This window comes from Argopecten irradians, chromosome 14 (assembly GCF_041381155.1).
Source record: "Argopecten irradians isolate NY chromosome 14, Ai_NY, whole genome shotgun sequence".
Lineage (NCBI taxonomy): Eukaryota > Metazoa > Mollusca > Bivalvia > Pectinida > Pectinidae > Argopecten > Argopecten irradians.
The window spans coordinates 20,359,124-20,384,408 of record NC_091147.1 but is presented as its reverse complement, the minus strand read 5'-3'; the positions used below and the strand labels follow the sequence as shown (position 1 = coordinate 20,384,408).

Here is a 25,285-nt window from a genome sequence, read left to right as displayed (position 1 = left end):
TAGATGGGGCCTATCAGCGAGAGGGGTCATTTTTGAGAAACGAGTACAGATAACAATTGATTATGCCATAAAAAGTCTTTATTTCCTCCATAATAAAGAATTATATATTATGTACGTATTTCAAAACAATATGAAATAGCTATTGGTAGTGGTACATACATCGCCATAGTATTCAGTACATACACTTGGATAGTAATTATGATGGTTACATGCAGTCAGATAATGCAAACTATAAGTATTTGTTGACTAAATGAAATCTTTCACAATCGTAATACAAACAAATCCGTGGAATTTATATCCCCTGCTTTCGATAATCAAAGTGCCATAACTCAACCAAATAGCGTCCAATCAAAGTCCGGTAATATTTACGAGAGTTATTGAACAGAAACAGCCGAAAATGACGTTCTTCGTTATTCAAAGGGCAATACCTCCGCCAATTAGGATCCTATGAATGTGAAGATCGAATTTGGGCAAGGCCCCGAGACATTTAACCATGTTACTGTACCAAGTTTCGAGAAAATCTGGTAATATTTGAGTTATTGAATGGAAACAAACGAAAATGATGATTTCGTTAATCAAATGGCCATGACTCGAACAATAAGGTCCAATCAAAGGTCCGATCGAACATATCAAAGGTCCTGAAACATTTAACCATGTTAACATTTTTCGAGAAAATTTGGTAATATGTGCGAGAGTTATTAAACGGAAACAATCGAAAATGTCGTTTTTCGTTAATCAAAGGGCCATAACACCACCAAACAGAGTCCGAAGAAAGTGCCGAGCGAACTCATCCGAGCACTTGGTACTTTTAACCATGTGACCAAGTTACAAAAAAAATCGCTTAAGATATGTGGCAGTTATTGCATGGAAACCAAGCGTTATAGACAGACAGACAGAGGGACATACCCAAATTAATATCCCCCGTTTCGATAAAACGGGGGATAATAATCCATCAATTATTGCAGACCATATTGCAAATTTCATAACCAACAATTCTAAAATATTCTACTTCTTTCTTCTGAAATCTGCATTATCATTAGTTTCTAAGCAGATGATGTATAATTTCACCTTCAGAATGATGTACATATAGTGGGAGAGGAGAAATAGGTTTCCATGTACACCCCTGGCAGTTTTTCGAAACATGGTTTTTAGGATCGGTATGATGTGTAGTTTCATTTTATGTTTGTTGCCATTGACAACTTATGTCCCATGGGGGCCATATGGCGGCCATCTTGGATTTCAATTATCAAAAATGGCCATAATGACGCATTCGCATATACGCGCATAGATAGCAAACCAAACAACACACAAGGGCAAATAAACATATTTTGTAATGTGATTGAATACGATAAAATCATAATGATGACGTGACGTCTTCTCAGTTTTAATAAATGACGGGAAAATAATAAAATTTTAAGGTTTTTTTCATTAAAAGATCGACAAATGTTATTATTTTCATCACATGATTGATGAAAAAAACACCTTGTAACAGTTATTTCGAATTGAACTAACCCTTGTGTAAACACATTTGCACTATGAAAAGATAGATTGCATGATTGAGGTTGAAAAAGAGAGGGAATCTAAACCCATCCCCGACCCCCCAACCCCCAACCCCGAAAAGGAAAATGCAAAAAAAAAAAAACCCAAATAAATAGATACATTGAAACTTCAAATATACTGGCAAAGCAAATTTTAACATTTATTTTGAACTGAACTGACTCTTGTCTAAACATAAGTGCATTATAAAAGGTTTTTATGTATTTTAGCAGAAGATGCGTGGAGACCAACCCCCAACCCCCAACACCACCACTCATGAAGAAAAAAATCACATAATTACATAAATAACATATTCCCTGATACACTAAACATCCAAAGGCTGGTTAACCTCGTTTATCTATGATTCAGACAGTTACCAATTACAACTAGAACGTGGTCAGCACCGTAAAAAACACTTGCTTTTAGTGAAAACAACTAGAAAACAGAATTTTTCATAGATTACCGGCTCATGCGAGAACGAAAAGTACCATTGGGTTCGAATTATTCTACTTGATTGTTTTGTCCAGAAGCCACTGTACAATAGCACAACTCATTAACACAAAACTAAATCATTTTGGTCTCACGATTGCTCTTTTGTTATTCAACAAGCTGCTGCAGGTTGGCTTGGGGTTTCTGCACTCCAGGGGAATACATATCCACATCTATTTCGACGATTCCCTCACGCTCCACCTTGTGCGGGAATCATTGGAGGAGAACGCCCATCTGATCCTTAAACTTTTGCTCAAAGTCGACTTCATTCCTTCCAGAGAGAAGTTCGAGGTTTCCCTTCTCCGGACTTTGTCTCCCTGGGAAACCGTTCCAACAGGGTATTGCCCTTCCACTTTTGGAGAAGTTCGAGAAGGCCAGAGATCTTGCTCTGACCTTCATCGGCGTTGGTTTCTCAGTTTTCTGGGTTATCTGGCAGATGTGGTCCCCCTAAGGAGACTTCACATCAGACCTCTCCAGATGTTCCTCCTCGCAAACTGGATTCCTGCAAGCAGGAATTGGAGGCGTGACTGACTCTCAACCAGTCCGTGGAGAATTTTACTCGGTGGTGGACTCTGAAAGACTATGTTCTCCAGGGGTCCAAGCCAGCTCCCACCATGACCTTGTTCACGAATAACAGGATTGGGGCTTCTACATTCCAAGGTGGTTTGTGTAACCTAGTCTTCTCAGTTTTAATAAATGACGGGAAAATAATGAACTTTTCAGGGTTTTTTTCATTAAAAGATCGACAAATGTCATTATTTTCATCACATAAAAACAATTGATGGAAAAAACACCTTGTAACAGTTATTTCGAATTGAACTAACCCTTGTGTAAACATGTGTACTATGAAAAGATAGATTGCATGATTGAGGTTGAAAAAGAGAGGGAATATAAACCCATCCCCGACCCCCCAACCCCCAACCCCGAGAGGAAAATACGTGTCTGCTCGCATCGCCCGATTAATAAGGTCTTTTCACCTGTCGTCTACCAGTCATGGAAGATATTCTGTGATTGGTATATCGACAGGATGATTGATCCGGTCAAGGTCTCTGTCCCGCTGATTGCGGATCCCCTTCTCTATTTGTTTAGGGAACGCAAACTTGCCTCTGGTACTATTGCAGGCTATCGCACGGCTACATTTATTTCCAGTGCACTGTCTTTACATAGTAGACCTTCCACCTCTTTGTCTACTATGATTAGAGGGTTCAGTCTGGACAGGCCTATGGTCCGGCAGTTAGCTCCACAGTGGATCATACACTTGTGTTACAATCACTGAAAGTGTCTGTCGCCAGGCCTCAGGCCTTATGAGGAGTGATATTCATCTGTTCACTCTTCGTCCCTTCGTTTGGCTAGATATAGCTCTGTCGTTATCCTACTCACTGATCCTGCCTTTTTAGCAAAGAATCGGATTCCTGGTTTGTGGCTGGACTTTCACCGTCTCTATTGACTCTGAGGAGAATAATCGGTAGCTTTGTCCCTGTCGGACGCTTTTACCTTGATAAAACTAAGGGACGAGGTACTATTCTTGCCCATGAAACATGGGCAGCAGGATTTCTCCTCCCAGTCCATCTCCAGATGGATATGTCAGATGATCAGGATTGCTTATGAGCAGTCTAATTATCAATCTGGGGCGAAATGCAAGGTGATGGATCATGAGGTTAGAGCCCTTGCGGCTTCTTTGGTTCTCCAGAATGGATCCTTCTTCCAGGACATCCTGTCTGCTGCCTTTTTTCCGTGGTCAGTCTACTTTCACTAACTTTTACCTCCGGTCACTGTCCGCTCATTCTGATGGACTGTTTTAAAGGGTCCGGTTGTAGCGTCACAGTCTGTGACTATTCCTCCTCAGCAGACATTATACTTATTTGTAGTTTTAACTGTGTAAGAGCATACATCACAATGGTACACATCTTTTCACGTGAAGGTATATCCGAAAATGCAAGGAGAATAATTCGAACTCAGTGGTTCTTTACGTAAAACCGATAATTTATTAAAAGGTTCTATGTTTTCCAGTTGTTTTCACTAAAACGAAACGGATAATTACGTTAATTGGGAACTGCCTGAATCATGGATAAAACATAGCCTTTGGATGGTTACTGGATCCGGTAATAAGTATTTTTTGTAATTTTTGGAGGCGGGTGGTGGCGGGAGTCCATCCCCCTTCTTCTGCTAAAAACTATAAATCTATATTTTATAATGCACCTATGTTTAGACAAGAGTCTGTTCAATTCAAAAATCCTGACAATATGTTTTGCTAGAATATTTAGAGCTTTAATTTATTCTTTTTTCTTATTTTTCTTTATTATTATGTTTTGTTTGGGTTTTTGGTGTTTTTTTTGCATATTTTTGTCGGGGGGTCCCTCTCTTTTTCCCACCTCACCCATGCAATCTATCTTTTGTATAGCACACATATGTTTACACAATGGTTAGTTTAATTTGTAATGACTGTAACAAGGTGTTTGTCCATTAATGTTTTTCTTGTGATGGAAATAATGACATTTATCGATTTTTTAAGTGAAAAAAGTTGAAAATTTCATCATTTTCCGTCATTTTCAAAAACTGATAAGACGTAACGTCATTATTATGATTTTATCGTATTTAGCATGTTTCAGACATATTGAAAAATGTGTTTATTTGCCTCAGTGTAATGCCTGGTTGTCTATCTATTTGCATATATGCGAATGTGTCTTTCTTGTCATTTTTGATTACTGTAATCCAAGATAGCCGCCATATGACCCCCATGCGACATAAGTTGTCAACGGCAACAAGCATAAAATGAAACTAGACATCATATCGGTCCTAAAAAACCATGTTTCAAAAAACTGCCAGAGAAGCACATGGGAACATATTTTTCCTAACTCACTACCTAACATACATAGATATCATTCAATAGTCATATATATATATAGTCGGCCTGGGTAGGAACATTCACAGGAATTTCCTTTACCAAATTTCTCTACTTGATGCTGAAGCACCCTTGGAATGTCTAAACTCCACTACGCCCCGTTTGTCGGACCACATTTTATTGTGTAGGCTGATTAATGGGTATTTTACGTTTAAGTAAACACATTTTATTGTCGATAAAAAAGACAAAAGGACCAGGCAAAACTTATAAAAGCTTTCTCCTCACACACATTGATGAAACAATAGACAATATACCTAGACATATTTAATACAAAAATTACATTTTTATAAAATCAACGTCTTTTACGTGGGTAACTGATGATAATTCAGAAGATCATTAATAAACAAGATACATTTTTAACAGCCTGGGGGTACTTTCCTGTAAGATACCTCTTTGAACATCAACCTATCTTAACTTCAATTATTAGCCATCATAGCACTTTTAAAACGAATATACATACATTTTACTATTATCCAGAAATTTGATTTCATAGCTATAATCTCAGTTTTTTTTCGTGTAACTTATAGGCAAACCAGCAGGTGACCAATCTGCCACCGGTATACCGTTGGTTGAAAACCAACCAATCTACATGTACAAGATCAAGTAAACAAGATACTGATTCAAGAGCGACCTCCGCGAATCGTTCAGTAAAAAGTGCCACAGTGATACAGAAATAAATAAGCACTATCAAAAATGTATGTAAATTGTACATTTAGTGTAACGGATAACACCGGTTTTATTTCGTTAGTTACGTTTTGAGAAAGAATAATCTCAAACACTCCTAACCATGTCGGCTTACATGATTTGGTGTTTTTTATATATATTTTTGTCATGTAAATTACACTTAGAATGATATTTCTTCTATTTCCCCCAGTCAACTGCTATCGATTAAAGTCCCTCCTCTTTGAATTGCTTGTTTAAACATGTAGTGCATTAATGTATTTATTCATTATACGATTTAAGTAAAAGTATCGACCCACTAGCATGTGCTTCACTGAACTTCCCTAGTATAGGACGTAATTATATAAAATGTAAGTGCTAACTTAAGCACGATTCTGTGTTTGACAAAGACTTCTGTTTTATAGCCTTGTTCATCTTCGTCTAATTTTACACATCAGCTGTTACGGTCTATTAGAACGGCTGCACTAAGAACGAATACGTAATGTCTCTAGGGAAACGCTGGAGTCATCAAATGAACTATTATGTTTATACTTATTGAACTTTTTCAATAAGTGTTTGCTCGATAGGTCACAATTGTTAGATCGCACAAGTAGTCATGGTGTCGGAACGAAATTGGATATCTACCAACGCACTGTTCGATGCAGCTAACAACGTGTATAGCAAGCACAAAATAGCAAACAACAACGTAAGAAACACATAATAATGTAAGTGCGAAATGATTCACTTTAGTCGCAATCGCGGAATAGAGCAGGAATGGCGAGTTCACAAATCAAGAGAGAGAGAGAGAAAGAGAGAAAGAGGGGGGATAACTACGTTTACTTCAGAAAATTTGCAGCACAATGAATTTAGAGTGTTTTTCATTAAAACAACTGCAATCTTAACCCTAAGAGGTGTGTGATATTTAAAATTCATTTACAAAGAATTAACATGAGTGATCTCATATGCAATACATAAAAAAGATGAATGTACGTACGCGTGTATGGATGAGATATCGCTGACGAAGGGTAAACTAGTGGTTATAAACCTTTTTTAAATGTTGTAATAACTTTGATTACCGAGTCATCAACAGTTTAAACAACCGGAGCTTTTGACGAAGCTTTGATCGTCATAAGGGACTGAAGGTAACTATAGTTACAAATTCTTCTCAAATCAGATATGTGTCTATAGTTATATGTCTTTCGAAATCTCAAGTAAAATTAACGATCGGAATTTATACAGGCGAAAATCAATAGACTTGTCAGCCAAGGTAACGTTAAAATCACTTAGGTATTCATCAGCACTGTTTTATATAGATTAGATTTATTTACTTTCCATTTAGGAATTGTAAAATTGAAAAGCGGTACAAATGTACTTGCATCCCACAAGAATGTAACAATAACCCAGGGCAATGTATCTCTTAGGTTGCTATCAGCACCATTTAAGTTTGGTTAGAACATTTTCTGTCCATTAAGAATATCAATGTGATGTGTGACATGGAATTGTAAAAGTTAAAAACGGTACAAATGTACTTCCACGAAACGTAATATAACAGTAATCCAGGGGCAATGTATCACTTAGATAGTAAAACATGCTATTCTAAATACATGTAAGTAAAATTTATTTATTATGAAAAAAATTCATTAATGTTAATTTATGGACTGTATTTATCAGCGGATTTACTACTCGGGGTTTGTGAAACGAAAAATGAATCAGCTACCAACAGTAGATTTGAGATTAAGCATTTCATTTTGATGTTTAGATATTTTATTCATATAGCTATTTTATTTATGATATTTATGATTTTTTTTCTACCAGACTGGAGATTCGGAGATTCGAATAACGCTGCTGATTTTGATTCGTTCATCGAATCCAGATTCTTCGTTAACTTTTCATCACGTCAGCTGTGATTGGCCAAATACCAGTGACGTTTCATATCGTTATCTGTGATTGGCTACGTGAAAACATCAACACTGTTTAGACTGAAGATTGTTTGATGACCTTTGAACCTGGATTCTGTGTGGTACATGGGTATATGTGGAAATATTACAATATAAACTACACAAGAATTTTGTATGTAATACTTGGCTGAAGTTCATTGTATTACGCCTGGTGATGTATACTATTTATTTCACCTACGGTATATAAATCAAGCGAAAAAATGTTATCCAGGAAATTTTAATATAATTTAATTGCATACTCTTAATTGTTACTCTCATTTTCATAGGTTAGAAATTTGAGGTTCTTTCTGCATAGTCTGAAAGAATTCCGTATATGAAGAAAAAGAAATTGAGACTAAAACTTTTAAAGTATACAAAACAATCGATTTTTACAAGCATGTCAATGTAAATTCAATATGTAAAAATCTGCTGGTCGATAATTCGGTAAATGTTCATCATCTTCGCATATTAATACAATAGATTTCCCAGGTGTGTTAATTTTCAAATAATGATGATCCATTATGATTTAAATCCTAGCTTATCTCAGGTGCAACCAAGTACCCAAGGTTTATTATAACCCTCTATTAATTACTAATGAAAGCAAAGAATTATTTTCTGTGACTTCAAAGAGTATCGTTTTTCAACCTAAGAAGAATCTATCAATTACTAATGAAAGCGAAAAAAATATTTTCTGTGACTTCTAAGAATATTGTTTTTCAACCTGACTATGAAGAATCAGGTACATTATCAAACATTAAATTGGTGTTTCCTGATTCTATAACTCAGATTTTGGCGTACGACCTACAAGATAGATCCATAATATACAAGTAATATAGATCTGCTAGATAGTGATGCTCCAATACAAATCTACCTATACAATCGTAAATCCTCATCAATTTTGCACGTATTCTTCTGGTGTAGGTTCGATATTACACTATTTTGGGAAACTTCTCAGGAGCGGTCGGAATATGTATTCATTTTAAGAAGGTGAAGATGGAGCTATTAGTTAGAATACATGACAGATATAACACATTCGTTATAATAGATATGCAGAACCAAATATATTAATCACAAAAATTAATGTTTTAATCAAACAAGATATATATTTAAATATCTTAAAATCGAAAATTCTTAAAATATATAAGTTAAAGTGAATAACTTAATTAAAGATGTTTTTGACAGTATTTGTTTCATTTTTAATAATGGTGTCTTGTAGAAAAGTTGTGCAATCCTGTTATTAAATTGAAGCCAGTTACACCATAATCAGAAAAAAAACATTGTGTAAATAACTCTTGTAAAAACATTGGTTTGCTGTTTTAAAGTAGCATCTTTACTTGTGCTTTCTTCAATTATAAAACATGCATTTGTTCAACATTTGACTAAAAACATTGTTTGTTTTCACGAAAAAAAACTATTTTCCTTAAATTCTGTTTATATTTTTTCTGTATACCCCAAATATAACATCGATACTTAAATTGGAAATAATGGCCTATTGTTATAGAAAACAATAAGCTCTCTAGACTCATAGACTCATAAGATACTGTAATGTTCATGTGCTATTTAATTTCACGCTTTTCATTTATGGTTAAAAATCGCGAATATTTATCGTCGCTAAAAGGTTTTAAAAAAAGAACAAAGTGAGTTTGAATTGCGGAATCCAATCGTCATGGAAAAGTCGTTAGACTCGAAAACGCGACATCAAGTAGCCGTGGAAATAAGTTGGTTTATAGTAAGTGATTCCTAGCTGCAATTATTCCGTCTTTTCATATTACAGAGTTAGCTCCCTTACGGAGAGAATGAGAGAGAAATAAATTTCATATCCAATAGTTACTCGATGTGTAACCTTTATCTCTTCTTCCTAACCTATCTTCTTTTCAACGTCTCCCTTAGCACCACCTCATGTTTGGCCTTCCATTAAACGCGCGCGCCTTTGTGAGTAAGGATAGCTCTGTGGGCTCTTTCCTCTTACCGAGTCTATAAAAGTGGTATTTTCTGCTTCTGCTTAACGCTCAGCATTAAGGGTCTGGTTTGCATGTTGTCAATACCATCTTTATGAGTTCTTTAACTAGACAAATAACAAATTTATTAATTAATTTGAATTTTGTTCGGTATAATAAAATTATTATGTCCCTATGTGTCGGGATACATCTAGAATTATCTCCCTGGAAAGATTTGTTTTCACTCGGGCTTACTCTTTCCAGGGAGACAATTCGAGATGTATTCCTTCGTGCTTGTTCGATGTCCTCAGTGAAAAAGCACTACAAATTAGCAAAAATTCCACTAATACAAAGAGACATAACACAAGCATACAAGAAATCTTCCCAAATACACACACACTCCATACACGAAACACCACACACACGGAAGGCCGTCCTGACATTGATTGTTAGTTGGACATTAATCTTATCAAACAAACAAACAAAAACAGAATTATAAGTCGGTAAATTGCATTATATGTTTCTGTATCAAACATGTGTTTGTTTCACACATTTTCATTTTTCTAATTTTGATTTCAAACTAAGCGATATGGTAGAGTTTGGAAATTAATGTACCATATTTATGTTTCGACACCCGTTAGTTTAATCGGGTTGACCGGCCAAAATATTTCACTCGGGTTGAGATATTCCTGTCCACTTCAAAGTAAGATGGCATGTAAGATTCTACTATTCTCTGACCCCAGATAGGGAAATCTAACGTGATACCCAGTGCTAGATTTTTCTATCTCGTCCGATCTGTCTGGTACCTTACGTGCTTTTGGCGGAATTTAACCCATTCATGTAATAGTCCACGTAAGTGACGTAATACTTGAATTGGTGACGTCACACGCTGCAGATGTTATAAGAGATATAGTTAGCATTGTTTGGTTGGTGTTTATTACCGATTGATCATCATTTTTTGGTATATTACTGAACTATTACGCGGAAGGACTGAATTCGAAGGGTTGATGAAGAGAAGTTAATCGATTTTGAACCGGGAGGCTTCAGACTGGATATTCTTTCATACCCACATGTCTTATACTCTTACCCTCTGAACGCATATAGATGGGATTTCATAACCAAATTAGATAGAGGTGCGAGAAAAAAAATCAATTACATTTGTACCTGTAAATGATTGAGATCGGGTTATCACAGTTTTGGGATATGAGTATCATCTCGGCTGGGATTATGTTACCAAAATATTAACTCGATCTCGATCACTTACAGTTAAAAAATACTTACACCATTACCAGCATTGAAAAGTTTGAGCTTCTTACTTTACTTCAAGAAAAAACTATTAAAGTAATTCATTGCGTCCCGAAAAAGTTCATGGCACTAGATGCCCTTTAGGGAATGAAGCACTGATTGCGCATCCATCAAAAGCAAAACATTGTTTTTTTTTGTTAATTAGGCATAGATTATACAAATATTTCATGGCCTACTGTGCTCTAGTTCATAATATTTAACCCGAGGTGGTGGTAATCAACAAATGTTATATTGCACGAGGCCGAAGGCCGAGTGCAATATAATATTTGTTGATTACCATCACCGAGGGGTAAATATTATGAACTAGAGCACAGTAACCCATGAAATATTTGTTTGATTACATAATCACCAGTTTTTCAGTTGAATATTATTATAAAATGAATACGACAATCACTTAACAAAATCATCAGCACCGTACCGTACGGAAAAAGCTTCAAATCCTATTGAAGATTGACATATAAACCACGTACGTAACATTGTTTTTTGTTAATTAGGCATATATATATCAGTTATTGTTCAAATAATGAGTATCGTTTATGCTTTGTTTTCATTGAGATATCACTCATCACGTGCAACTATATGGTCTGAACTGCAGTAAGACTAAAACTTTAACTGCATGTATATTAACTACATTTCACTAGTGAAATCATTTCATTGAAGACCCGTGTTGTAAATATAATGTACCCCCAAGTCCATATTTTTTCTCTTTCAACCTGGCTCGTCCTTATTTCATTATTTATTTTTGTCCTGCTAAAAAATTTGTTGTACAGATCTATATCTAATACAGTAAGGGGTCCATACATCGTGCATGGATTGTATTTCATGAAATAACCACCAAAAAATTAAGATGTCTCTAAATTCCTGACATATCAATGATATACATTTCGTTTTAAATTGGAGTTTTAACTATTTTTGATAACATATCAAAGACATTAATATTTTGGGCTTTTTATTTCTTGAAATATTTTAGCATAGGTGAGTTAAGACAATACCGAAAATAAATATAATTAGCTGAACCAGAACCGAACACTTCTCTGTACGTGTTTGTGATACATTACACGAAATGCTGCAACGCTGACAATAGTCACTTGCGACCTTTATTTTCAAAATCTATTGGGAAACCTAACATGGGTTAGTGAGGTGAATTATGCGTTTTATCACATAATAATAGCTTATCAATGATGCAGTCGCATTTTTCAATATCATATAAAATCCACTTTAAATGATTTATAACCTTGTGGTATCACGCAACAGCGAGCTTATGTATAACTTATAGCATGAGGGGCAAATTGGTAATGCGTTGTAGGACTTTGTATGAGTTAATAGAATTAATCTTAATATCATGTATTCGTTATGACTATTTGATAAACTCGCTGCTGATTCAATAAGAGAAAACTTTGGTGATATTTATTTGTGGATAAATTGATGTTAAATATTGTCTGTTACTGTGATGACAAACCATATACTTACCAGTGATCAATTAAAATTAATCATGATTTAATTTCCACCATTAATAGGGCCTAAAGCTCCCAATGGGACGTATGATAATTGGATGGCACGTATCGAACACTAATGCCATTTTGTGATATATAATGTGCGACAAAAAACTCCCGAGAACAACGTTTTATCAATGACACTGCTAAATTATTGACAAATGGCTTTACAATGTCAGATGTATGTTCATTGACTCTTTGTTTATTGACCAGTATTAACAAAGAAACTAGCCAATACAGAATGTCCTGACTTTCCCATTTGGGTCCGATATATACAGCTTGGCGGCTTGTTATAAACTCAATTACTGAATGTATTGATGAATTCTCCCTTTCGGGTATGTTGACTCCACATTGTGTTTTTGTACAACTGTAAAACATATCCCTTGTGGTTCTTTCCTCACGTAGACACAAACTCTTTGATCATCAGATGACTGAATATGAGGGCTAATGACATGACTCAGGACTGTTATATATAGTTTTGATAAAATTATTTTTTCATGCAAAAATCATTTAATCTACGTCAAAAATAGGATTAAAATGACTATGCATGATTTATATGTGTCACGTTTGCTTCTACAATATCATTGTTTTCCCAAATACATTGAAATAAACGAAGATGTGGCATAGAATAAACGCAAAAATACATTTGTAAACAGTTTACAGTATAAAAATATTTCATAGATATATTAACTATCTGTTGATGGCGTTTTGCGTAAAAAGCAAAACTACGTGGATAATTTTTCACCTTAACCCGAATCTGATATTTATCTGCGTCATGTTTTCTATGTGTTATGTTAGAAGGTAAATATTGTATTGTTCTCTTATGATGATATTGACGCTAATATTTGGTTACCATTTAGATTGATTTTCCTATCATTTATCAGCCGTTTTCATTTAAACATCGTGTGCAATTATAATATTTTTAATGCTGTCACACCTATTTAGAGTAACATTATTGTAGGTTTTGTTTACTGTTATATGCTGTATAGCATAAAGCAATAAAACATAAAACACTGGAACGTACAAATCTAGTGTGAAGTATTGTTGATTTTTTAACACGGCAGACAATTGCTTTGAACAAATGTATTTTTTACACTTATCATTTCCAATCAATGGATCACAATTCACTGATGGCCGCTGAATTTTTCAATGATTACAAACAAAGTAATTGATTGTATTTTATGAATACAGAATGTATTAAACATATTTGTATACAGTTACAGAGGTATCTAGATAATCATCTAGATACATCAATGTTATTTAGTTACCTTTGCTGGCTTGAATACAGCTCGTTTATAAAAGTTTCATATTATTATTTCATTTTTTTCTGATATCAAGGTTGTAACATTATCCCAGTCATACTTAATATTCTTATTTTCTTAATGATTATGCAAACCAGCTTTCTTTCGTGTGCGATTTACTATAGCGAATTTCGTGATCACAGTAAATTTGCGAATGTTTATCTCCGCGAATTCTTATCTCCGCGAATGCACATGGACTTCGCTTATATTGATACATGTATCTATTCCATTCAATGTTCAACTACGCGAATGTTTATCTTCGGGAATTTTTGAAATGGAAATCGCGAAATTTAGTATCCGCGAAAAACAGTTGGTTTACAGTATAAGGATTTTTTCAGTCTTTTTGGTTCTGTTTGTATTTGGGCTTATAAATAATGTTATATTTTCATTTCAACAAATTTTATTGCAGATAATATGCAAATGGATTTGGCTACAGGGGAAGCCTATATTAGCCATCTCCAAACAAATCCGGTATAGTACAATTATCGACAAAATATCTTAACATTTAAGTAGTACACGCGGAATTACATATTAGGAAACTAGTTAAACTAAACAATGTACATACATAGGGATGTCATATCATTGTAGCTATTTTTTATTTACTGAAAAATGTCATCAAATAAAATATACCATGGTTTTTTTTCCTTAGCACTAGCGTTTACGTTTCTATCAAAAATCATTGCTTTGTGTTTTCATGAACAATAAACTGTCACACTGAAGGGTAGGCATGTCATATGCGAAGAAAAAGTTTTGTTGCTTTGATATAATAAAGTAATAAATACCCAGAGATATTTGATAAAATAAAGTTATAAATACCCACAGATATTTGATAAAATAAAGTTATAAATACCCACAGATATTTGATAAAAAAGAGTTATAAATACCCAGAGAAATTTGATAAAATGAAGTTATAAATACCCAGAGATATTTGATAAAATAAAGTTATAAATACCCACAGATATTTGATAAAAAAGAGTTATAAATACCCAGAGAAATTTGATAAAATGAAGTTATAAATTCCCAGAGATATTTGATAAAATAAAGTTATAAATACCAACAGATATTTGATAAAATAAAGTTATAAATACCCAGAGAAATTTGATAAAATGAATTTATAAATTCCCAGAGAAATTTGATAAGATAAAGTTATAAATACCAACAGATATTTGATAAAATAAAGTTATAAATACCCAGAGAAATTTGATAAAATGAATTTATAAATACCCAGAGATATTTGATAAAATAAAGTTATAAATACCAGGAGTAATTTGATAGGATGTGGTTATAGATATCCAGAGTAATTTCGTAAGATAGAGTTATAAATTCCCGGAGTATTGTATTCTGTATTTGCATATTACAGAGCTATCTGCCATTGCGGTTAGGTATGGATTGTGACATCATATATTTGCGAGCGTAATGTAATATTTTGCGACGAAAACGACGCGAATAATCGATACCCACCGGCAAGGGAGCTAACTCTGTATTATGCAAAGACGGAATAGGCGGAAATAAAGCGGTTTATAGTCCCCAGGTGTAAATAAACATTACCTGTGACCGAGGAGGATCACATATAAACATTCAATAGTTGTGTAAAATGAAGTTAAATGTATAAGCAACAACGGCTAATCAAAAGGCTAATTATTTTTATGTTAGAAGTACAGTCTAAATAATTTACTTTGTAACATATCAAGTGACTGTTGTTTATCATGTTTACCAAACCGCTAATTAAATTTCAAATTTTCAAAAGACACGAGCATTAGCTTGAATTACCATTATTCATGACGCCACCATCTTATGAAATCAACTTCAAGACTATACACATAGACCACAACATAACATACAGGGAACCCTGCTATAAATGACACCTCCGTATAAAGGACACCTGTCTATAAAGACTCATCGTTTCCATTTGGTGTATTTTACTGTGTAATCAGGTTTTCATTTTATAGATTTTATATCTATGGAAATTGTAGGAGATATTACTAACCCTGTCACACACCTCTTTTATTGCCCAGTTCGAAAAAAATGTTTGTGTGTGTGTTTTTTTTCACTCAAGAGACCTAAAACCTATCTGCACGCTGACGCAAAACAGACAAAACCACAACTATGGCCTAATAAAACGCGTTTGGATTTTCCCAAGATGGCGGCACGCCTATGAAAGATACGTCCGAATAAAAAAAATCCCTTTGTTAACAATAAAATGGATATAAAATCAATCATACATGTACCTAAAAAATCGTTATGCATTAAAATAAACAATATACACAATGCTACCGATTATATAGTTTCTGCATTTGTTGACAACAAAAACATATTTTCGATGACAAATGAAAAATTTCAAATTCGGCTTCTTGGATCACAGTGATACGCTTCAGTGGTTGATTCTTTGCGGTACAAATAAGTCCAAGTTAAAGATGTTCAAATATTCCCCAATACCAGAATTACACCACATGATCCAATATCAATGCGCTTGACCAATCATGGAAACGGCCCAAACAATCGGTGTAAATAAACAGATTTGAGGCAAAAACAAGAATCTACACCATCTTACAAATGCGTAGTCTGGGCCCGGTTGTTCAAAGCATGATTAGAGATTTTTTTTCATTTCTCATTTACAGCAAAATTGGTGATTGTATCTTCACTTAAGTCAGCAAGTAAATAAATAATGGAGTTCTAAAAATCCTTTAAAAAATTGTCGTTAAACTGTGATTAGCCTAATCACCTTTGAACAACTGGGTCTTGATCTTAATATTCTACCACAAGCTAAACATAGGAATGAATATAGCTATTGTATAAAACGTATTGTACATATAATATATTTATCACAGATAGCTAGTAAATATCAATTTCGTTAGAAATTGTTTAAATTGTAATTTTAAAACACGCGGTCAGTAACCAATATGTTAGCAATAAAGTACATTTGGATATCACACTAATTGCTGTTAATTGTTAGCTATATTGGAATACCAAGTACATGAATGTAATGAAATCCTCTCGGTGTCTCTGTTTACGTTACTCCTTATTACACAAGAGACACAGGCTCTGGACAAGACGTCGTGTTACGGTGATGCCGGTGTAAGCTTTTTTTTTTTTTTTTTTTTTTTTTTATTTCATATTGGCATATGCACGTACACCTATTTCAAATTCAAAGTAGTCTGCAGATACTTGTAGGTATTGAACGTATATCCTAGATTTTTTGCGAGAGTAACTCCAATTTGTTGTCTGTAAAAAAATAAAAAATCTCACAAAACCCACTGATGGTTCAATCCGTTGACACTGATAAAAGAAACAGACGGGAAAAGGAATACTGTTTACCTTCGTAGTTTAATCATCAAACCAAACACATCAATACCTATTATGAAACAAAATATGAATGCCAATATGCCTCCACTCACATATCCCATGGCCGCTGAGGACACACGATCGTCCGGAGCACTTGTTTTCTTTCTGATCGTTGAGGACAGTTGTGAAACATTTACTGCCAATTGCTGTCGTAGTTCGGCGATTAAAGCATTGGCTTCTTCTGTTGTGAGGTTAAGTTCTCCCAACGTCCACACTGCTTTCTTACATTCACATCCACAACTTGTGTTTTGTTCGCTTTCAAAGGTTGTTGAATGATAAACAGTACTTAGAGCCGTTGTTGGATTTTCTGTTATATCTGTCGTTGTAGCAGCGTCGTTGATGTCTGAAGATGTCGATTCTGTAGTTGCAATTGATGTTTCTGTCGATGTTGGAGTTGTTGTGTCTGTAGTAATTGTTGTAAGTTGTTTTTCGGTTGTTGGTTCTTCTGTTGTTGTTTCTATCGTTGTAGCTAGATGTTCCGCGGTGGTGGTTGTGGTTGTTTCTGAAGTAGTTGTTGGTTGTGCTGTAGTTAATGTATCTACAGTTGTTGGTGGTGCAGTCGTTGTAGATGGCGCATCTGTTGGTGAGGGAGCATTTGGATCAATGCTTTCTGCGCATAGAAAATAACAAATATTAGAATACATATGCATTAATGAAGAAATTTTCAATTTCACTTAATGAACGGACGTTATTTTATTCTAAAAGCAATCACTGTAAAAAAATCACAAAGTTCAAGTAAAAAAAAAAGAAGTCGTAAAATTGTTCGGATGTACAGAAGATAAACGGAGAAAGAGTATTTAGAGAATGTAATTGTCAGTGGGGATTTCGATTTATTATCATTCCAAATCAGTTTAATGATTTAAGGTTTTGAAATGTTGCCTTCGAAATAATTTCGACCGATAAATATTTATATATGATGAAAAGATTTTTTTCGGTTAATGTACTGTTCAATGATTAAATTATAACATTAAACAGTTGTTTATGCCATACCAGTCAACAGTAAAGCCCCCCGGGTATTGGGACCATCCTACACACTTTTTTTTCTCAGCATCCGGTCTCGGGAAACAGTTTATAGGGTTAGTCCCAGCACCCCGGGAAAAGAGTTTTGACTGTTGACTGATATGTCATGAAACATCCCATCGTTCCACTACCTTCTGTTTCATCAGCACTGCAAAAAGAAGCTCCGTTGTTTAGTTTTACACAGACCCGGTACCTCATGTTTGGAGAGGAGCATCCAGTGGTGCATGTCTGCCACTCACCCCAGCGATAACCTCTATCGCTACCTGGTGGGGGACCTGCAAAATATACATTTCAAACTGGCCGATGACCTTTCTCGACTGGAGGACTTGCTAAAACATATCTTAATCTGTAAATGGCCTGTTTGAGCCTGTCAAATTACGTTATTGAATAAGTTGTATATACATAAATTGACAAAGATGTATACATTGTATATCAACTTTTGCGTAAATCATTTTTACAATTTACTTAGCTAAGCGTTTCAGAAAAAAAAATCATAACATACAAACGTTTGTAAGTTACCTACAAAAAACTGGCGTATCGTTACGTCAACTCTACCCTGTCGTAACTTAACTCCCAACTAGCCTTCATATTTCTATGTATTTTCATGTCGGTGTTGGATAAATCGCAATGTCACCTTTATGTGTGGGGCTTTGGGATGATGTTAACACTTTGTAAAACTAAAGAAAATAACTGAGAATATTTTTTCGAAGTAAAATTTTATTACCTAATGTAAGATACGAAGCTTTGTGAAACGGTACCCTAGACAGTAAATAGCTCATGTGATAAATTCCATAGCTGTTGGTTATCATTTATGTTTACTCGCTCCCTGAATGAAGACGAGAAAATGGTTACCACGGTATAAATATAGAGTTAAAGTTATGGGAATAATAAGTTCTCAAACACGTGACAGTTGTTTATCTACACTCTCGTTAATTAATTTTTCAAATTTTCAAAAGACACTCGCTAAAGCTCGTTTCTTTTCAAAATTTGAAAATTAAGTACTCGAGATTGATAAACAATAGTCACTTGTTATGTTGGGGAACCTCTATTTTACTAATAAGTGTAAGTAAACACAATGAAGACCTCCCATCATAGACACAGTGACATGAAGAACATCGTTCTTTAAAGTTATTAATATGTATACATATTTCGTCTGTGCATATTACAGAGTTAGCTCCCTTGCAGGTAGGTATCATTTGTTACGTCATTATTATGTGAGCGTAATCCACGTCGTTTTCCCCGAAACGTATGACGTTACACTCGCAAACACATGACGTCACAATCAATACCTACTCGCAAGTGCAGATAACTTTGTAATATGCAAATTTGGAATACCAGGTAAAGCTTCGCTCGGAAAAGTCTTACACCATAGATTAAGAATAGAAGCTGTGATTTATTAATACATTATCTAATTGAATAAAAATGGAATGTAAATTAGCTGTATTGGATTGTCTCTTAAACAATCATGTTTTATATGGTTACAAAAGCCAATGGAGATTAGTTGATAGGCCACTATTCATGTTTGAAATGTTAAAGTTGATAGCAAACGTTTATATGATCACCAAGAGAACTACATTAGGCGACCATTGCCGCTTTCGATTACTGCATTTTTTTTTATTTTAGCGCAGTCAAATTTTAGCGCATATACGAAAAAAAATGTAAATTATGATTTATTCACGCGGATATAGATTAGCGTAATTCGGTGGTTCAATAACGGAAATATCCTTTTACAAAATGTTGCACTGTACATGGATTGGCGCTCCAAACCGCGCGAAAAGCGGTAATATAAATCTACCATCAAAATAAGTACATTTACAGTATACGGTTTGACTCGTTGGACCTTGTTATTCTTTTATGAGTTAAAGACGGATCTGGTGATCTTACATTGTTTTCAAAAGAACCATCATATGCCTGTTTCAAAAGACTGCAGGTCCGTCAGTATTAATAATTGAAATAATGACTTTAACAGACGGTTGAACAGAATAAATAAAAACAGACCATTATTATCTTACAAAATGAATTGGTATCGGCTGTATTTTACCACGATATCTCAACAGAAAGGTGTTACGTGTACGACGCTGAGATTAAAGATAGACAGTTTCAAAACCATTTCTAGTCTTGAGATCATTGCATGTATTCCGTCGCTTTTAGATCATGGTAAACAAACAAGGAAAGAAAATTATTTCTGACTTGACTATAGTACTGTCCGCTTTTGTAAATATCCTTCCTTGGCATGTATTATTACTCCAATGATAAATATGTTTGATAACGTCCAATATCGTTTTAAAATGCTTTTTAAAAAAATTTGATTTTGCAAAAGTAATCTTAATTTATGATCTGCTGATTTATTTTGTAGCTAGTACCTTATTTCGAGTTCAAATTTTATCAAAACATATCTAGTATTTAAATACTCAGAGCTATAACGAGATATTGTTTTTTACCGCTTTGGCTTCCTGCATATATCCAATTTAACTATATCGACTGCATAGTATAGTATTCAACACGCTTTATCAATATTGTAGGAGTATTGATGTTATAAGCAGGAAGTGGCTATTCCGGTTACAGATATTAAGTTAATTATAACAACAGATTTTATTGGATAAATGGTAGCGTATTATTCTGATGCATTGGTCGAAAATAGCTCAAAGGCCTTCGAATATATTATTGAGGATGAAAATAGGATGTAAACTTTTCGCCCAGTTACGGCACATATAACTAATGCCTGCTTCCAAATATTGCTTGAACAAAGGAAAGAAATATATTAATTCATGTGCGTTCATTTTTCAACATCAAGACAATTTTTATATGAATACAACAGGTAACTGTATACTTATTCCTGCTTGAGTAATGTCCAATGATAATCTTTTTCTATCGTTCCCTATGCTTTTATACAATACACAAAATGAAATTTTACCAACCTATTAATCCAAAAATTAGTATTTGTTTTGATAGTGGAATATGATTCTAATGGAAAAAGAATAATTTATGATGTGATATCGTTAGGAAACAACAAAGATATACTTTACATAACACATCCCGAAATCATTATGAACCAATAAAGATATAATTTACCTACGACATCCCGAAATCATTAGAAGTAAACAATGATACAATTTACCTACTACATCCTAAAATCATTAGGAATGAACAAAGATATAATTTACCTATCCCATTCCGAAATCATCAGGAACGAAAAACAATATAATTTACCTTTGACATCCCAAAAATATTAGAAGTGAACAATGATAGAATTTACTTATCCCATCCTGAAATCATTAGGAATGAGCAATGATATAATTTACCTACGACATCCCGAAATCATTAGGAATGAACAAAGATATAATTTACCTCTCCCATCGTGAAATCATCAGGAACGAAAAAAAGGTATAATTTACCTATGACATCCCGAAATCATTAGAAGTGAACAATGATACAATTTACCTATTACATCCAGATATCATTAGAAATGAACAAAGATATAATTTACATATCCTATCCCAAATCATCAGGAACGAAAAAAAGTATAATTTACCTATGACATCCCGAAATCATTAGAAAAGAAACAATGGTATACTTTACCTATGACATCCCGAAATTATTAAAAAAGAAACAAAGGTAAAATTTACCTACGACATCCTGAAATCATTAGGAATGAACAAAGACTTTTCCTATCATGTCCTGAAATCATTAGGAATTAACAGAGATATACTATACCTATGACATTCGTTACCATCCCAATCCACAATGCTAGAACTCCAGATAATCTAGATATATCCATGTGTCTTTGCTCTTTCGTAAATTGTCTATGTTGATCTTCTAGGTGTCGATTTCGATCATCTGTTGCTTTGTGTAAAACAACAACCGGTATCAATATCTCAACGCTAGGCAATAAAAACAACTGCGAACTTCACTTCAAATTGAAAGGTCTTTTACATTTTTCGGATTATGTAAAGAGTTAAATACAGATTTGATCAGTAAATTCAGACAAATATTCCTCACAAAACAAACATGGTCCCTTTGAAAGTGTGTCGATGTTCTTCCTGTCCTAATTATTATCATAGATAGATATTTTTCACCAAAAGTAACATTTCAAAACTAGCATATCTTCGTGATGAAGTAGCCACTTAGCTAGTTTATAGGGGGAAATGTCTTCACAAAACCTTATTTTCCTGTGGTACGAACTGGAAAATTAAGCAAAGTATTTTTGCTGTATGAATTTCACACAAGTGTCAGATTTGTGCAATACATGTTCCATGACCGATGCTAATTTATATACACTAGTGTAACTAGTATGCTCTAACATCTCACGTATATCACATTGGTGATAACTTGTGTTTAATCTTAATTATCATCCAGCTAAGGGTGTCGACAACATGTGATATACGAAAAATCATGATTGACTTCTGTAGTCCACGGCTCATGTTCTGGGTGAACTTACACTAGAGAGAGTTACAACTTATGATTTCGTTGCTATGATGGGACAAGATTTAGAAACCTCTCGCCCTTAAGGAAAACATCTTGTCCGAGGTTTAAATAACATTCCCTAATGCTCCCTCCTGTACAAATATATCTCCCCTGTCATTAAGTATGAAACAGATCATATATCCTCCTCACAGAAGTCTCTCAGTGTCATAACATAGCTTAAACTCGATATTTAAGGGAAGCCACATTTAAGGAATAACGTGATTCGTAAATTGAATTGATATCTATATGTATTGATCTTGCACCTTTCACGCACAAAGTATTTGTCTGTCCTCCTGAAAGCGTCCGCCTAGAAGAGAGGACTTTGTCACCCTCGCGTCTAAGTAACTAAAATGATTCTACATGGCTGTACAAGGTCTGTCTCCGGCGTAGTAGTTACATTCTGATGGTGCACTACAGCCTACCACACAGCTACACTAAGGATATGCTCCGGGGTGAGCACACCCGAGATTTATGTCCAGGTGAACGTTTCACCTCCTACACACTCCTCCGATGCACTGGATTGTGTGAAACTGCGGTATTGATTGTGGATGACTAGGAATGGGTAATCGTGCATGTCGTAAACGGCTGATCGGTGTACCTAAAATAAAACAAAACAAGCTTCAAGGCATACCCTGTAAAATATTGATGTCCACGTCTGCTTACGTCTACCACTGTAAATATCTACTGTATTGAAAATCTCTGTTCAAAATCAGAAACCATTAGCACTTACAATTCTAATTACATTTAATATTGGCTTTTTATCCTTTTGTGCCATTAAGTTCGGATGATTTTAATTTTATTGTATTCCATTCTTCAATCAATATGTAGCAAATGAGTGTTTGCAGCTATGGGTTTTTCGTAAATGCGAATCTTATTCTTGACGTACTTCGTGACGTATCCAATGCTATACATTATTTTACGAATCAAAATCTAATGTATGAGATAAACGGTTAAATAACAGAGATCAAGTACGAGCATGTTTGTATGCAGCCGGGACTTCAATCAGCTTAGAGCATTAGGAAACTCTTTAAAAGTTTGTGTCGATATAGATATGCTAACATGAAACACTTTTTGTCGACAATAACACACACTGTACTGAATACAAATGCTGAAAACTTACAGGATAGACACTGTTCGACTGACACTAACATTCGACCATGATATTTTCTGTTTAAAGAAACAAATTCAAGAGTTTACCTATCAGGCTTTCTCGCTAAAGGAATCAACATATATTCTGACACAAATAAACTATATCCCTAGCATTGGGAATTATCAATGTCAACATTTGATGATATCTATGATAGCCATGACAAGCCTGGTGTTTGAGTATTACGCCTGTATCATTATACGGTCTTTAGGTAGCAGCGATGCGTAACTGAACTGCCGGCAGCGACTACTCTAATTTTAATCAAGGTGTTTAATATAAATCTTCGCAAATGCTTAGCGACTTAAATTTACATTGCCTGGTTTCAATAAAGTAGGGTCTGTGAATATTCTGTAGTTGTACTTTAACAACCTCCATTCTTGGATCAATGGAAGAAACGTGATTTGAAAAACTTTATAATAGTTATATATATAATGTGATACTGGTATATTATATTGAGCAAATACGGTAGATAAGCACACTTAAAATTAGAGCGCTGAACGAATTAGATTGCGCCATCAAACAACTTCAATCCTTTCATGATTTTTCTTAGAATCATAAGTGTATATGGTAAAGTCATCTATATATATCACAAAATGCCAGCTTAGTGATGCTGAATGTAGGACGATGAATTATACATAGTCCATGAATCATAGTGTTTTGTATAAGTTCCTGAGATTTTCACAATTGATTTCCCATAGGATATTGATCTGATTGAAATAGACCGTGACAGTATGAGTACAATAGAAGCAGGAGACAGTGTGGATTATAAACAGATAACAGTTATCACATACAAGGAGTTTGATTGAGTGGGCAGTACCTAAATATACCAAAATAATGCAAACGTTTCTATTAAGTGAAGGCTTTAACTCTTACTGGCCAGCGGAGGTAGATGTTTTGGGTTTACGTTGGTTGTTCTTGATAAAACTTTACATCAAATACCAAATTGGTCAGAAGGTCATTTCCTTTCATACATAATCATGGTGGTATTTTTAGCATGCAGTCAAGGGGTCAAACTCAGGGATCAAAGGTCACATGATCACATATGCAATATATCTGTTTTTATAACCATAAATGTCAAGTTTAAAAGTAAATCACTATTTAAATGGATTTTTATATTATCACTATTTATTTTTATTTGAACAACAGATATTAGCTATTATCAAAATACGTTCTAGATAGATAGTTTGTAAAAAATAAATCACTGAAAGAATCAATTTGGGTCAATTTAGGGAGAACTAGATTGAAGTGCAATCAAGTTCGTCATCTAGTTTATGTACATATTAAATAGAAAATCACCCTTCATCAAGGGTATTTACTTTTTACACTCTTTATCATGTCATTAATTCTTATGGATGGCCCCCTGACATGTGTTGGCAATAGTCACCTGTTATCACAATTGAGTCAGCACACAATCACCTTCCATGGTCAATCAGGATTGCATGACCATGAAAGAGAACTGAATATGTGTGCAGTCGACCGTAGTAACTCATACTGTGAGATAATTATTGGTGTTTGTTTGATTAATTGACGTCCTATTAACAGCTATGGTCATGTAAGGACGGCCTGCCATGCATGCGTTGTGTTGTGTGTATGTTGTGCGAGGTGCGTGTTTTGGGAGACTGCAGTATGTTCATGTTGTGTCTTCTTGTATAGTGAAACTCTTGCTTTTTTTATAGTGTTATATCACTGAAGCATGCCGCCGAAGACACCAAGTAACACGCCCCACCCGGTCACATTATACTGACAACGGGC

The 25,285-nt window shown here is 34.5% G+C and overlaps 1 protein-coding gene across 1 annotated transcript; it reads right to left on the bottom strand.

Annotated features, from left to right (window-relative positions):
• Positions 1 to 14,745: 14,745 nt before the first annotated feature.
• LOC138307930 (uncharacterized) lies at positions 14,746 to 22,978 on the bottom strand. The gene is made up of 3 exons (XM_069248855.1): positions 21,637 to 22,978; positions 18,054 to 18,197; positions 14,746 to 17,512 (listed from the first exon to the last, which is right to left on the bottom strand). The coding sequence occupies exons 1-3, from the start codon at positions 21,698 to 21,700 to the stop codon at positions 16,872 to 16,874; spliced, it is 849 nt and encodes a 282-aa protein (XP_069104956.1). The 5' UTR covers positions 21,701 to 22,978; the 3' UTR covers positions 14,746 to 16,871.
• Between the last annotated feature and the right edge of the window lie 2,307 nt (positions 22,979 to 25,285).

Excerpts from the sequence above, each read along its gene's own strand:
- LOC138307930 (XM_069248855.1), bottom strand. The coding sequence starts at position 21,700 with ATGGATATATCTAGATTATCTGGAGTTCTAGCATTGTGGATTGGGATG. Across the intron at positions 18,198-21,636 it reads GATGGTAACGAATGTCATAG|GTCCCCCACCAGGTAGCGAT; the intron begins GTATAGTATATC and ends TATATTTTGCAG. Across the intron at positions 17,513-18,053 it reads CAGTGCTGATGAAACAGAAG|AAAGCATTGATCCAAATGCT; the intron begins GTAGTGGAACGA and ends TTCTATGCGCAG.